The sequence below is a fragment of the Oryctolagus cuniculus genome, chromosome 1 (assembly GCF_964237555.1).
Source record: "Oryctolagus cuniculus chromosome 1, mOryCun1.1, whole genome shotgun sequence".
In the NCBI taxonomy this organism is placed as follows: Eukaryota; Metazoa; Chordata; class Mammalia; order Lagomorpha; family Leporidae; genus Oryctolagus; species Oryctolagus cuniculus.
The window spans coordinates 45,586,319-45,601,757 of record NC_091432.1 but is presented as its reverse complement, the minus strand read 5'-3'; the positions used below and the strand labels follow the sequence as shown (position 1 = coordinate 45,601,757).

The window sequence follows — 15,439 nt, the reverse complement described above, 5'->3', positions numbered from 1 at the left end:
CTGGAAGAAGCTCCTGGCTCCTGGCTTTGGATGGATGCAGCTCCAGCTATCGCGGCCAATTGGGGAATGAACCAGCAGATGGAAGACATCTCTCTCTCTCTGCTTCTTGTCTCTCTGTGTAACTCTTTCAAATAAATAAATAAATCTCAAAAAAAAAGAGAGAAAGGGGAAGACAAGCAACCCTTCTTTCTGAGAAAAGGCAGGATGTGTAGCTTTCAGCAGCATCGCACATCAGCAAGGCTATTTGTTTCCATGGATGCAGAAAGAGATAAGAAAGGGAGATCATAACCAATATTGGGCACTAAGCACCTTGTCTGGTGATTTACAAATGTTATGTCATTTTATTCTCAAAAGAAACCTGTGAAGTAAGTGTTTTGTTTTCTACTAGAGGAAGAAAAGGAGGCTTAGGTGAATGGACATGTTTTGCCCATGATCACATGTGGATTAAATATGTTGAGCTAAGAGTTGAACACAAGTTGGCTGGGTTCTGAAGCCCCTGTCTACCTGGCCTATTTTCCTGGTATTTATTTTCTTTCTACTCCAGCACTTTGCTCTGAATAAAGAATACAGAAGTTGGGAGTACCAGAAATTTGGCCAGATCAAATAAGACTTTTCTTTAACATGGCCAACTCTCTCTGTTGATTTGAGAGAGTACGTAGAGCTGGAACCAGGAAAAGATATTTGAATGCATGGAAGGAAGACTGAGGTAGCTATTTCCATTTTTGAAAACATGAAACTTGAAACCAAGATGTTGGGACTTAATATATAAGAACAATATTTGATTAATGAGAATGATAACAAAGTATTTCTTAGGTATTTATTTCTTTGTGTAGCTGCTGAAGCCATGAATTTAAAGATATAATGGTTTATTGATATCGTTACTTTTTTATAGAATACCATTTTAGCTTTATTATACATTGACAATTTATAATTGTATATATTTACGGGGTACCAAATGATTCATGAATGCAAAAGAGAATCATGAAATCAATCAAGTCAATACATCCATCACCTGAAATACTTAACATTTCTTTGTGATAAGAACATTGGAATTTACTCCCTGTCACTCACTGTATTCACCATGCTGTGCAACAGAACTGAAAAAACAAAAACACCTATATTCATCCTGTCTCACTGAGATTTTGTGCCCTCTGACCATCAACTCTCCATTTCCCCCACATCCTGGCTCTGTAACCACTATCCTGCTCTCTGCTTCTATCAGTCCAATTGTTTTAGATTCCACATATAAGTGAGAACATGTACTGTGTTTCTGTGCCTCACTTATTTCACTTAATATATTTTTCTCCACTTTTTTTCACGTGATTAAAAATGACAAATTTTCTTCTTTTTTACGGCTGTTGATATGATTTTATATACACAGAAAATCCCCACAGAGTTCACCAAAGCACTACTAGAACTAATAAAGCAAGATAATGAAGTTTCAGGAATTAAAATCAACACATAAAAATCAATAGTGCTCCTGTACACTAACAATTAGCTATCAGAGTTCCAGTTTTTATAAATTAGAAAAAAATGCATGGTTATACTTGTGTGGGGCTTTTTATAAGCAAAAAATTTGACACTTTGAGAAGATTTGTTCATCTGACCAGTAACCCCAGGCATTTAGTGGAGACACACCTAAATTACAGTTCTAGTTTTTAAAGATAAAAATCTGTATACCTTGAGTGTTTCAATTTATATTGATGTATAAAAAATACACCTAAACTTATGCTAGTAGATTGTGTGGGTCAGTAATTTGGACAAAGCCCAGAGGAATGGCATATCTCTGCTCCATAATACCTGTGGCTTCAGCTGGAAGGGCTGGACAGCTGGAGAAACCATCTGGAGGTGTTTTTACTCACATATCTAATGCTTCTACTGGCTCTTGGCTGGGATCCCAGTTGGGTTGTTGACAGGAGTACCTCCATATTGCCTCCCCAGTATGGTCTGGACTTCCTAACAGCATGGAAGCCTCAGGATAGCTGGACTCTTACAAGGTGACTCAAGGCTTCAAGCACAAGCATTCTGGTAAACAAAATTAGAAATTGCATTTAGAGTCTCAAACTTGGAAATCACCAAGCATTACTTTTGCCCTCAGAGAACTGACAAATCCACCCAAGATCAAGGGGTTGGGACATGGTTTCCACTTTTCAACAACAGGTGTCTCTGTGTGACATTGTAGAAGAACATGTGAAGTGGGAGGTATTGTTGTGACTCTCTTCAGTATGCTGGAAAGATTATTACACTACATAGTGCGAGTTATCTGTCACATGCAGGGCAGGAGGTGACTGTGTTCACGCCTTCTTCCATTTCTTTCTACTTATAGACTGACAATAGCTTTATGTCCATAGTTCATTTTTTCTCTTTTTTGTTGTTGTTGTTCCTAAACCTCTGTAATGAGTCAAGGTAGTCTAAGTATCAATGGATTATTATATCTCAGTTCAATTTTGTCTGTGTGAGGAAGGGAATCTCTGCTTCCTGCAGTCATTTAAAGACCCAGCCTTCTTCCATTGAGTGGTCCCTCTGCCCTTTAAGCCCTCAGCATCCTCCATTGAAGCATCTGCATCCAGCCTTTATCTACCCTCCCCTGTCTGCCTGGGCCTGAACATCATACACATCATCTCTGCTCACATGTCATTGGTGACAACAAGTCGTGTGACCCCTTCTAGGTGCAAGAGGACAGGGAAATACAGTCTAGTTTTGTGTCCAGGGAGAAGATGACTATTAGTTGTGTCTGCTCCATGTGCCGTCTTCCTTCCTGAAGATTGGTAAGGAGCCAGGAACCTGAATGTTGACATAAAAGTAAAAAATAGAATGAAATGAACTGGTCAACCAATTATTCAAGTTTATCACTTGTGAAGTAATTTATGAATTATAGGAATTTAGACCTGAGCTGGACCTTAAAGAGTGTTTAGTTTAATCATTTAAAATTATTTTTGGAAGTGGAATTCTTTTTATTCAAGTTAAATCTTAGGAGAAACTGCAAGTTATACAACAGGTGAAAGGATGTCTGTTATGGGTAAAAGAGGCTGTGGCTGCATGCCCTCTCTCTGCCACAGACTCTAAGGCCTTTCCAGATTCAGATTCAATCACTTTTTTTTTTTTTTTTTTTTTACCAGATAAGTGAAATAATGGCACAAAGAGGCAAGAACATGAATTGACCAAAATCACATGGTTCATAGCAGGTGTAAGTTGAAATTCAAGTTTCAGTATCTGTATACTAGTGCTGTTTGCCCTATTATTTACTTAAAATTTTTGCTCTTGCCTCTTTTTCAGTGCAATTCCTTGAGACTCCTGTCCTGAGAAGGGACACAGTATCCTTGCCTAGTGCTTTTGGCTTTTTCTGTTCTTTATATCAACAGCGAGAGAAGGCTAGGGAGGGAAAGGAGTTTCAGTGGGAAATGTAGCCTTTCGCTCCAGAGTACTGAGATGAGCATAATGGTTCTGGCATGTGGGTCTGTAGGGGGATGCCTTGGCAGCATGGGGACTACAGTGGGAGGCTACCCAAGTGAACTTTAGCTTTCTTTGACCCTGATATGATCATGCCACTGCATCCCCAGAGTAACTCAGTGTGGTGGAAAGATTATGGGTCTTGGAGATAAGCAGACCTGGATCTGAATCTTAGCTGTTATTTGATTTCATACAAGGCACTGAGTCATTTTGAGTCTCAGTTTTCACACATACTATGAATATAATAACTGCTATTGAAGATTATTGGCAAACTTGGAGGTAATCTGTTTAAAATACTTGACAGAGTAAAAAGTAATGAGTGTTGCCACTGAGAGCAACCACCTTGATGTCTGCCAGACACAGATTCAAGTCATAGAGCTACCATCTATGACTGCATTAGCTGCAGATCTTTAATTCCTTACCTGTAAAATGAAGTAGTGCTTAAAAGTATGATCTCAGGTTGCTACATAAAGCATGAACCCTGGGGGCTGACAATGTAGCATAGCGGGTGAAGTCGCTGCCTGCAGTGCTGGCATCCCATATAGATGCTGGTTCAAGTCAGGGCTGCTCCACTTCCAATCTAACTCTCTGCTATGACCTAGGAAAGCAGTAGAAGATGGCCCAAGTCCTTGGGTCCTGTACCAGTGTGGGAGACTTGCAGGAGGCTCCTGGCTCCTGGCTTTGGATCAGCACAGCTCTAGCCATTGCGGCCAGCTGGGGGGTGAACCAGCAGATGGAAGATCACTCTCTCTCTCTCTCTCTCTCTGCCTCTCCTCTCTCTGTGTAACTCTGACTTTCAAATAAATAATTTTTTTTAAAAAAAGCATGAACTCTGAACTTAGGGTGCTCTTGTTTGAGTCCTAATCTTCTCTTATTTAATTATGTGGTTTAGGGCAAATTATTTCATCTCTCTATGCGTTGATTCTATACTCAATAAAACAGAAATGATAATACAGAGGTGGTAATTTTTAAGGTTGTTATGAAGATTAAGCAAGTAAATATTTGTAGAAAAGTGCCCAGCTTGTAGTCAGTGCTATATGAGTATTTGTAAAGCAGATAAATAAACAAATATCTCACTAATTTGTGGAAGGGATTATTTCGATGCGTAATATAATGACCTAAACATTGTCTCTCTGGGAAGGATAAGTATTCAACTATTAGCTATTATTATATAATTAATATTAGCCACATTGTTTTCATTACTATTGCTATGATGATCACTGATAACAGTAGAGTTAAACTTTATTGAGATTTTATAAAATTCTAGGTTCTGTGCTGGGAGAATGATTTTTTTCATCATTTGTGGGATTTTCAGGATTTGGGGAAAAGGTCCACCCAGGTATTCCCTATATATATATGTAGTGACTTATTTTTCCTTTGTAATAAGTAGCTGAAGCTCTGCCTGGTTTTCTCCTTGTCTCAAAAGTCCTCTTAGAGATACACATTGGGTAAGAGTATGCCTTTGTTCCCCAGATAAACATTGCCCTGCTTTCCTACCAGGCTGCCAGGAAGCAATTGTTTGGCCACTTTTGTAGGTGGTTGCTCCACTAACACTGGAGGTATTTGGGGTGTGATATATTTCTCAAATAGTCAGTATATATCCTGTAGAATAATTAGAAAAGAGGCTTTTTCAAACCTTTTTTTTTTTTTGACAGGCAGAGTTAGACAGTGGAGGAGAGAGAAAGGTCTTCCTTCCGTTGGTTCACTCCCGAAATGGTCGCTATGGCCAGCACTGCGCAGATCTGAAGCCAGGAGCCAGGTGCTTCTTTCTGGTCTCCCATGCAGGTACAGGGCCCAAGCACTTGGGCCATCCCCCACTGCCTTCCCAGGCTACAGCAGAGAGCTGGACTGGAAGAGGAGCAACCGGGACAGAACCAGCGTCCCAACTGGGACTAGAACCCAGGGTGCCGGCACTGCAGGGAGAGGATTAGCCTAGTGAGCCGTGGCGCCAGCTGAAAAGAGGCTTTTTCTACCTAACTTTTTGTCCTACTAATAAAATTGTGCTGGATACCATCTAGAATTAACTTGTACTGTTTTACCCTTATATACAGAAGCAACATATTCTTCCTGCAATAACCATTTTAATATTTTGAGTATATTATTCTTCAAGTCTACTCTATATTAAAAAATCTCAAAATAGGATACCTTGGTATCAATTTGGAGAAAATGATAAACATAATAATAAAAATATCTTGTTTGATTTGAGCTACCTATATTATTTGGAATTGTTGCTTCTGAATTTTATTTCAAATGTATAATGAAATTTAATTAGTCTATGATATGTGGCTTTAGCTCTTAGTAATACTTATTGGACCTAATATTAAAAGGTAGGCTTTGGGAAATTATTTATGCTGGTAGAGTCTCACTACCACTGAGGCAAGGGCTTGGTATAAAAAAACTCAGAGCTGTAGATGTAGGGTAGGAAGTATTTGCCTCCATAGCATCCTGTGTGAAAGAACTTGGGTTGTTCATCGATGAGAAGTAAGTTTGAACATTAGGATGCACTAATGGTTGTGCACAGCCCAGAGCCAAGCAGGTGATGGGGTCACTGCGTTTTGCATTAGATTACATTTGCCCATGCACCTTTATTCCTGGATGCTATATTGAAATGGAAAATCAGTCCATTTGACCAGGTGTGGAACATGTTGACCAGCATGGAAAAGGATCTCTGGATAGAGGAATGACATAATCCTTGGATCATAATTTAGATGAGGGGTGAAAATATCGAAAAAGAGTCTGAGGATGCTTGGAATGAAAAGGAAAAAAGTAACATGGAAGGGAATATCACTGCTGTTTCCAAATATTTGTAGGGTGAGCAGGCTTTTCTGGGAGCCATGGCAGTTCATTGGCACAGCAGACTTAGCTGAGGCCCAAGACCAAAGGGAGCAATGCTGCTCACAAAAGCTGGCCAGTAGTTTCATCACTCATAGTTGTTATCATCTCCCTACTGGACACCTAGGTAGACCCTCAGAGCACCAGGGTATTGTATAGTGAGGAGAATCAGATGTAGACTGCTCACGAGACACTAGTGTACGTTCACTTCTGATGTTCTTGCACTCTTGCCAGCACCACATAGCTCCTAGTCACTTCCTCAAGACATCAAACTTATGTTCCCTTCATCATGAACAGCTGGCCAGGAAATAAAGCAGCACGGGGTGTATTCTACAGTGCTTCTTAGACTTCAGTTTGCACATAAATCATCTTATTGAAATTCAGATTCTGATTCCCTGGCTGATGAGTGGGGTCCAATGGTCTGAGTTTCCATACATGCTGCAACAGTGCTGGTGGTTGGCCCATAGACCATACTTCGTGTAGCAAAGCTCTTTTACAAATTATGAGTCTTTCCTCCAGGTGCCAGCCAAATCCCATCAGGCCAAGAAAGTGAGATCACCTTCTCCAAGTTGGTATCAGAACTAGGCCTAAGTTCTTTATTAGCAGGGGGCTACTTTCTGGAAATATTGTCTTGTTTTCCTCCCAACCCTCATGAAACACTATTTTCCAGATGTCATTTAACCATGCAGTGTCTTTATCACCATGAAGGCCACTTTAGCCATTATCTAACTTAACGCTTCAAAAGCACATTATCTTGACTTTCAACCAAATTGAGATATATCACTTTTTTATATGCTCATGTTGCTGTCAGAAACTTTATCCTAAGATACAAATTTCCATTAGGGCAGATTTCTTTTCTCATAGCTAAATATTTGTGGCTACCTCAAGATAGCCACTTGCTCTTGTACTTTGTAAAGTGATCTTTAAATATGTGCTTGTAATATATTGAGCATTTGCTCAATGAGACCATAACCTCTGGTTAAATGCATTTGCTTCCCTTCCTGTGATTTCCTCAGGTCATCTTTATGTGCATTCCTAATTGGCATTGATTCAAGTCCTTTGAAAGTCTCATCCCTTCCCCAAGGAGTCACTTAAACTTCAAAATAAAGTTGTTGAGAGATTTCTCATGATGTTTGAATCTTGGTAAGACTGCAAGTATCAGATGATGCTACTTTCCCAATGTAGGAGCTGAATGGTCCTGGAAAGGTACTTAATATCTCTGTTGATTATATAAACTCATCTGTAAGAGAGCTATAATAATATCTACCTTAAAGAAATTAATTGGAATGATATTTATGTAAGCACTTATCATAGTCTTGGTATGAGGCAGCTACTCATTTAATGACAACTTCCCTTGCTCTTTAGGGTACTTTATAGCTTTTTTGGGGGGTAGGGGGAACACATATTTTATTTCTTCTTTAATTAGACTCAAAATATCTTGAGAATAGGATCAATATTTTAAATCCTCTTTTAGTCTTTTAGTATATGTTCAGTAAGTATGTGTTGAACAAATTAACGAATGACCAGATAGTCTCTATGGTTTTCTTGATTTTTAAGATCTCTGATTGTTTAATTTTTCCAGTATTCTGGATGGTTAGAGGAAATCAGAGCATTCTCCCAAAATATACTTGTTTTATGGTAAGAGGTTTCTTCATTTGCATTCTTACAGTGTATGTATTAAATTAATTATTACTAATAAGTCTGTACCTGTACCCAGTCACTGACTGCTATAGTATAAATAATCTCTTCATTTTTATGTCTTTAGGCCTGATTCTTTACACTGAAGCAAGAGAGGTAGGTGGGAAGCTGGTATTGGTTCTCCGCCTCTCATAAATTGCTCTCTTGGGAAGATTCCCTGTGAAAGACAGACAGGAAATATGCATTTGTTCTCTGACATGAGATTTGGGAGTCATGCATAATAGAGGCCAAGTTTCATGGTGTATCCATTTCACTCTCATGGAGGATCCATTTTTTCTTTTAGATTAAACATGGTCTGGATAGTGGGGTCAGGACAACTCAGTGGATTGAGGAAGCAGCAGGTCCTTCCAAATGTAGGGATTGAATCTAGTGTCTAAGTGAGGAGCTCCTGAGTTGTTTGTGTGAGTGAGTTGTTCTTCTAACTACCTGGTCATCATGTCCCTGTGATGGACAATGAACTTGTTAAAAGTGCACTAAGCATTAGACTTAAATCTGGGTTTCAATTCTGCATTGGGTGTGTTATTTAATCCTTGAATATCAGTTTTTTAATCTTTAGAAAGGGATAATAATACTGGTCTTACAGGATTTTGTGGGTGCTAAATTGGAAAATGTATGGGAAATGCTTACTGCAATGTCTAGCAATGAGATCAGGTCCAATGTTGAGGACACACTGCAGAAGAGAAGCATAGCCGACTAAACAGCTCTGCCACCTATGAAAGTACTAGTCCTGGTTCATGTCTGAGGAGTGTTGCAAAGTGAGACTGTAGTGGTGGTGTTAAAAATATCTCAGGGGTCTGGAAAACACGATGACACTCTTGGGAAAGAAAAACCTCAATTTGCATTTCATTTCAAGATAATTTGAAGTACTGATTCATATGTATGTAGCTTCAATCTTTCCTCCACTTACTCATCATCTAGGAAGTGTTGTTTAGTTACAACTTTTTGTCTAGGACAAGGACAAAAAATTTATTAATTTCTTTGCTCTTCTAGTTTATTCAAATCCCTGACGTCCAACATGACTTTCACTTCTCTTTAAATCTTGCAAAAATAAAAACAGTGGCTCTAAAAATAAACATCAGCAAATCCATTCCACATGAATGGCCAATTGTAGACAATAGAAGAGTTCTGAACTGCACTTTAAAATATTTGGGGGACACTGCACCAAGCTTCACTTATCAACCTATGCCTTGTTACTTCATAGTGAATCAATTGATCTCTATTTCATGGATTCGAGGTATCACCACGAGGGCTCTCAGACAATAGGTTTTTTGGATTCCATATAGGACAATTGATTTCAGATCATGGCTCTTTGAGTCATTTTTGGTTAATTTTATGTTCTGATAAAGCTGGTGGTAAGGGGGCAGAGATTGGTGATGGCTGTGATATCTATAAATAAAATAAAACAAATTGTTATTCCTTTACCTACAGCTATTTTGAACTGGAGAGCAGTGGCCTGCGGGATGAAATTCGGTATCACTATATACATAATGGGAAGCCCAGGACAGAAGCACTTCCATACAGAATGGCAGATGGACAGTGGCACAAGATTGCACTGTCAGTGAGTGCCTCTCATCTCCTGCTCCACGTCGACTGCAACAAGTATGTCCTTGTCTTCAATCTTTAGTGATTATTCTGCCCTTGAAATCGAGCACTGGGAAGGGGGAAAAAATCAAACCCCTGTAACCCTTGCCAGGAAACAAAAACCAAGGGACCCTAACTGTGATTTAACCTAGCAAATGGGCCATTAGGCATGCTGAAATGACCAACTATAATGCGATAAGAAAACAGTTCATTAAGATGAAACTGTATCCTGTGATTAGGAACAAATGGGCAAAAGGTTGATTACAGATTGGGGAATATTAAGTGTACCTCAGTGTGCTCCAGGCACTGGCTGAAAGTCCATGGCACTGTGATCACAGTTAACTGTGATATATTGTTGTTGGGCTCGTTCCACTTGGAAGCAAATAAGCCAGTCTACCTTAGAATGAATCTGAGAAGCCTGTGCCGCTGAAGCAGCTAATTCTATTTCACTTCATCAAGCACAGCTTTGCTTAAATATCTTTTCCAAATGGAGACTTCTCTAAAGAGGCTGTTCTTAGAATCTTTTGGAATTGGGGTCATCCATTCTCTGCAGAGGAATGAGCCTTCAGTTTGTCAGAGGATGTCAAGACTATTTCAGAGGTCTGGGGTGGTTCACAGGAGGTTGTTCCCCATGTCTGTCACTGGAGGCCAGTTTCCTGGTAGCTGAATGAGGGAGGGGACCATTGGTCTCCATTGCATCATTTGTGGCTGGACAGCTGGGTAATGGTGATCAAAGGTAATGTTCTGATCTTTCCAGAAGCCACTGAATCCTTATGGATAGTGAGTTGAGTCCAATTACAGAGAAATTTTTTGCATTCTAAGCAGTGCCTATGCATTACTCATTCCCATTAATGATGTTGTCAAAGTTAAAATGATTGTTCTGCTACAGGATTTGCTGCCTTGGGCCAAGGATAAAGAACAAACATATTAGGAACCTCCTCCCTTTCAGAATCCATCAAGAGAGGGATACTCCAAGGTCAGTCAGCTACAGCCCAAATTTCTGATGAAGAGACACTTGGATGCTTTTGTTACCTTGGCTCAGGAGTGTCTTTTAGAAGATGTTCTGGAAGGACAGGAAGCTAGTGCCAGGCAAGGGAAGGTCTTCCACATTGAAAACTCTTTGTCTATTTTTGATGTGATCTATTTAAGATGCTTTCTGGACTTCTGAAGAATCGTGGCTTGAACCAGCTATAGCTTATGTGGGCAGAGTTGGTGCAGAAACCAATGCCTTCCTTATACCTTTCACACCTGGGCTGGGCCGCCTGGATAAAGCAAGCTCTTAGCCACCCTCTCCATTTCCAATTTCAAGAGCTCTTTGACTTTTTTGGTTCTCTGGAACTAACGTGACCTGTCAGGTATCACTCATGTTTTCCTTGACCTGTCACCCATGTGCTGCCCAAATGGGATTTCAAAAAAGGACACTGCTTCTCCTCCTAAGCCACAGGCCAAAAAGAGGCCCCTAGACCTCTTTAGTAATTCTCAACTGAAAAGTCCTGGTGACACTACTATTTTCTTGCTATGAAGTTTTTTTTTCCAGAGATCTATCTCTGCTAGAGTTTTATGCCTTCTCAAATCTCTGGTTCCTGTGGAGCATTCTCTTCTGCCATCCTCAGTCACTTGTTAGCTGTGTGAATTTTGGCAGGTTCATTTCTCTGCATTTCAATTTCTTTATGTGTATAAGAGGAATAATAATGCTAATATGGTCATGCACTGCATAATAATATGTTGGTTGCTAATGGAATCTGTATTTGATGGTGGTCACACAAGATTATATCACTTAGTGATATGAGTAGCCATCCAGGTTGTGTAAGTATACTTTCTAATGTTTGCACAGTACTAAGATCACCTAACAGTGCATTTCTCAGTGTGTATCTCCATTGTTAAACAGCATGCAACAGCACATATTTAATTGGGAATGTTAAATGAGACACTCTGTGTAAAGTGCTTAGGGTGGTACGTGGCCTCTGGTGCTCAGCACATGTTTGTGGTCGTCTTGTTATTTATTCAGCACATCATGATGATTCATCGGCCCTGTCTCCAAACTCTCATCCTTCATAGCTACCGTGGATCTCTCCCAGGAGAGGGGGAGGAGAATGGGAGCTCTGTAGCCCACAGTATTCTTTAGAATCAGCCACATTTATATAAAGAATGGATGGAGGGGATTCTAAATACTCCTTCTTATTTCTTGATATTTTTCATACTTTGGCTTATGGTATAACATGTCCTTTACATAAGATTTAGATGAGGGAGCACATATGCAGTTGTTGACCAATCTGCAAAACACAAATACATTTTTTAGGTAGGCCATGAAGGAAACGCTCCTAAAAGACAAGATCATAGGAAAAATAAATTTTGATTTTCATGCAGAAAGTTTATAGATACAGTGTCAAAATGTAACTGCACATCAGAATGATTTATATAGAGGGTAGTTAACCAGCCTCCTCCTCCCCCATTGCCCTAAACCACTGGTTTAGGTAGAGGGGAAGGAAGCTGGGGTAGAGACCTGGCTGCAAAAAGTCAGATAGTGAAAGTTTGGGAAATCAAGTACCTGAAGCAGAGACTGGGTAAGGAGGAGGAAAGAATTAAGGAGAGGGTGTGTCTAGGGCATAAAACAGACTAATCTTCACAAGTTTCTTTATAGTCTGCACTAGTGTACTTTATGGTACAGAAGCTCGGCTCCATGCCAAGATGCTGGTCAAACACTTGCAAACTAGGCCACCCTCCCAGAGAGTGGATTTCACTTGACTGTCTCAGCAGTAGGATTTGAACCCAAGTCTGACTCATGAGTACCTGATTCTAACTACTAAGTTATTCATTTCAACAACAGGGCTCGTTGGTATTGGATTTGGAACGCCAAGATCAGGAGCCTGATTTAGTGTGAGCAGTTTACTCCTTTAGGATACTTTTCTCTTACTTGTCTGATGTTGCTGACCTTTGGAGTTGTTTGGACAGATGTAGTATGTGTACTCTATTGCATGGGTGTGGGAGAAGGGAATTGTATTTGCCGAGCACATACCATAGGCTGTGTAATGAGCAAGGCATAAAATTACTTACAATAGCCGTGGGGACAGTTTTATTGGGCCCATTTTACAGATTTGGAAATAGAAAGGCTCAGATAAGGTAAGTGACTCCTAAATTTCAATCATATGTGGCTGGTGCCATGGCTCACTAGGCTAATCCTCCACCTGCGGCTCTGGCACCCCAGGTTCTAGTCCCAGTTGGGGCGCCGGATTCTGTCCCTGTTGCTCCTCTTCCAGTCCAGCTCTCTGCTGTGGCCCGGGAAGGCAGTGGAGGATGGCCCAAGTGCTTGGGCCCTGCACCCACATGGGAGACCAGGAGGAAGCATCTGGCTCCTGGCTTCGGATTGGCGCAGCGCGCTGGCTGTAGCAGCCATTTGAGGGGTGAACCAATGGAAGGAAGACCTTTCTCTGTGTGTGTGTGTCTCTCTCTCTCTCTCTCTCTCACTGTCTAACTCTGCCTGTCAAAAAAAATTCAGTCATATAAAATATTAAACATAGAACCAAAATTTTCAACTGGTATCTATTTCCCAAACCTTAATCTTTCTACCTTTCCACACCAACTCCGTAGTATGCTACTGATATATCCTGCCAAGGACGGAGTGCTAGCTACATCAGAGGGTCTTCCCCGGAGAGAGATGCCGCAGAAGGTGTCAGGGACCATAAAAATTCCTAAAATCAGACACAAAGAATTTCCAGGCAGTTCCACTACTCTGGGAAAGTTTATTGTAGCAACATTCTTCCACTTTTTAAAAACAGGTTAGAATTGAGAAACAGTTTTTTCAGACCTAATTGCACAAATTATCACGAGAAAAGCAACTGCTATTTTAGTCAGTAGCTCAACACTTTCTGCTTGCTTCTGAGACTCACGCTTTTTCCCTTGTTGCTGCTGTTTAGCTAGGCCGAGTTAGAAGTTCCTAATATGTGGGAAGCAACGTACTTCAAGCTAGAAACATAAAAGGAGCCATTCGGTTGGGTGGCCAGGATGATTATCTATTGCCTTGAGTTTTTCTTGAGCTGACTTTTATATTAATAGTTTCCAACAAAGCCTTGAATGAGACCTGAACTAATCTCCCTCAGATTCTCTTTCTGTTCTTAGCTCACTTTGAAACCTCTCCCCACTTACTCAAAGGACTGAATCTGCCAAAATCTGCAGGCAGTACCTTGGTAATCCTTCCCATTCATCACATTCCTTCTTTTTATTTAGTGGATTTATTGTTATTTATTTTTTACACATAAAAATTATGCATATTTAGGGGTCCTGTTTGATGTTTCAATACATGTATATATTGTGCAATGTTCAAATCAGGGAAAACATATCTATCACCATCATGTTTATTTATTGGCATCAGGAAGATCATGGCTTATTCATGATGTCATTTTAAACTCATTTGAAACCATCAAGGCCCTGTAGTGATTAGCCTGGTTCTTGGATATCAGTGAAAGCCAGGACTAAAACTCCAGGCCTGTGAGCAGGCTGATTTGACAACTCAAAATAGCAGCTGAACTGGAGAGAACTGAAAATGTTCACTTCCAGTGTCGTGATCTTGAAGTGACAGTGCAGCTGAGCTCTTCAGCAGCTAAGGATGGACTTACCAGTGAGTTTCATCCAAATGCTGTGTACACCTAGCCTTTGACCAGCACTTTTTGCACCCTAATCCAACCTCCTTATGCCACATTGCTGGATAAGTCTCTGAAGCACAATCTATCTTATTTAAATAGAGCTCTCACCTCTTATTTCATTTGTTCAGACTTATAGAGTGTGAATGGTTCATGTGCACACACGTGCACACACACAAATCTGTGGCCTGATTGTCATCTTGAGTTAACTCAGTGATTATAGTATAAACAATAAACATGTTTAGATTTTACTTTTAATCCATACTACTTACTAGCCACAGAACAATCCAATATTTGCATACAACTGGTCTTGAGCATGTAAAATCAGAAACTATACTTGCTATAAATCACAGAATAAGGCAATAATTCAAAGTTCTCTCTAATATTTCAGAGTAATTTCAGGAAATGAGTATCTGTTTTTATGTGAACATGTTTCATAATGAAATATGTGGAAATGGCATCTTCCTTCCAGGGAGCTCCTAAAATATTTACATGAATCTATTGATCCTTATATTCATTCCTTAAGGTAGTTAAGCCACATGTAAAATGTACTATGTTGGTTTTATACAACCGTTGTTACAGCATGGAGAGGGAAATTAGGAGTTGATTATCAAAGACCATAGCCCCTCAGAGAGCCAGGGCAAGATTCTCAATCTCCTGTCTCTCTGACTGATTTAGTTACTTCGGAAACAGACATGCTTGCATATAAATCATCATCAAAATTCATGAGAAAAATAGAGGAGGGGCATGTGTCTTATCTAGTAAACTGCTGGTGGGGACACCTGCAACTTATATGGAAATGCTTGAGTCCCAACTCTGCTCCAAATCTTGCTTCCTGCTAAAGTGCACCCTGGGAGGCAACAGATACTGTTTCAAGTAAATGGTTTCGTACATCTATGTTGGAAACCTGGATTGAGTTCCCTGCTTCTAGCTTTGATTTGGTTCAGCCCCTGGCTATTTCAGGCATTTGAGGAATGAACAAGTAGATAAGAGCTCTCTGTCTGTCTCTCTTCCTCTCTCTCTCTCTCTCCCTCCCCCTCCTCCCCCTCCTTCTCTCTTTCCCTTCATTCTTCTCTCCTTCCCTCCCTTCTGCCTCCCTCTCTCCCTCCCTCCCTCCTCCTTCTTTCCCTATCCCTCCAATTCCTCTCCCCATTTTTCTCCTGTGTGTGTGTATGTATGTGTACGTATGTTTCTGCCTCTAAAATAAAATTGGAAAGTTATAATGTCTCATGTCCAACTAA

General features: G+C 40.2%; 1 protein-coding gene across 3 annotated transcripts in view; it reads left to right on the top strand.

Annotated features, from left to right (window-relative positions):
- The window catches only part of NELL1 (neural EGFL like 1), a 1,048,233-nt gene that overhangs the window by 142,652 nt on the left and 890,142 nt on the right, over positions 1 to 15,439 (top strand). For all 3 annotated transcript variants that reach the window (XM_002708986.5, XM_002708985.5, XM_051825007.2), the window contains one exon: positions 9,409 to 9,579. In XM_002708986.5, coding sequence (XP_002709032.3) covers positions 9,409 to 9,579 — 171 coding nt within the window. The remainder of the gene's footprint in view (positions 1 to 9,408; positions 9,580 to 15,439) is intronic.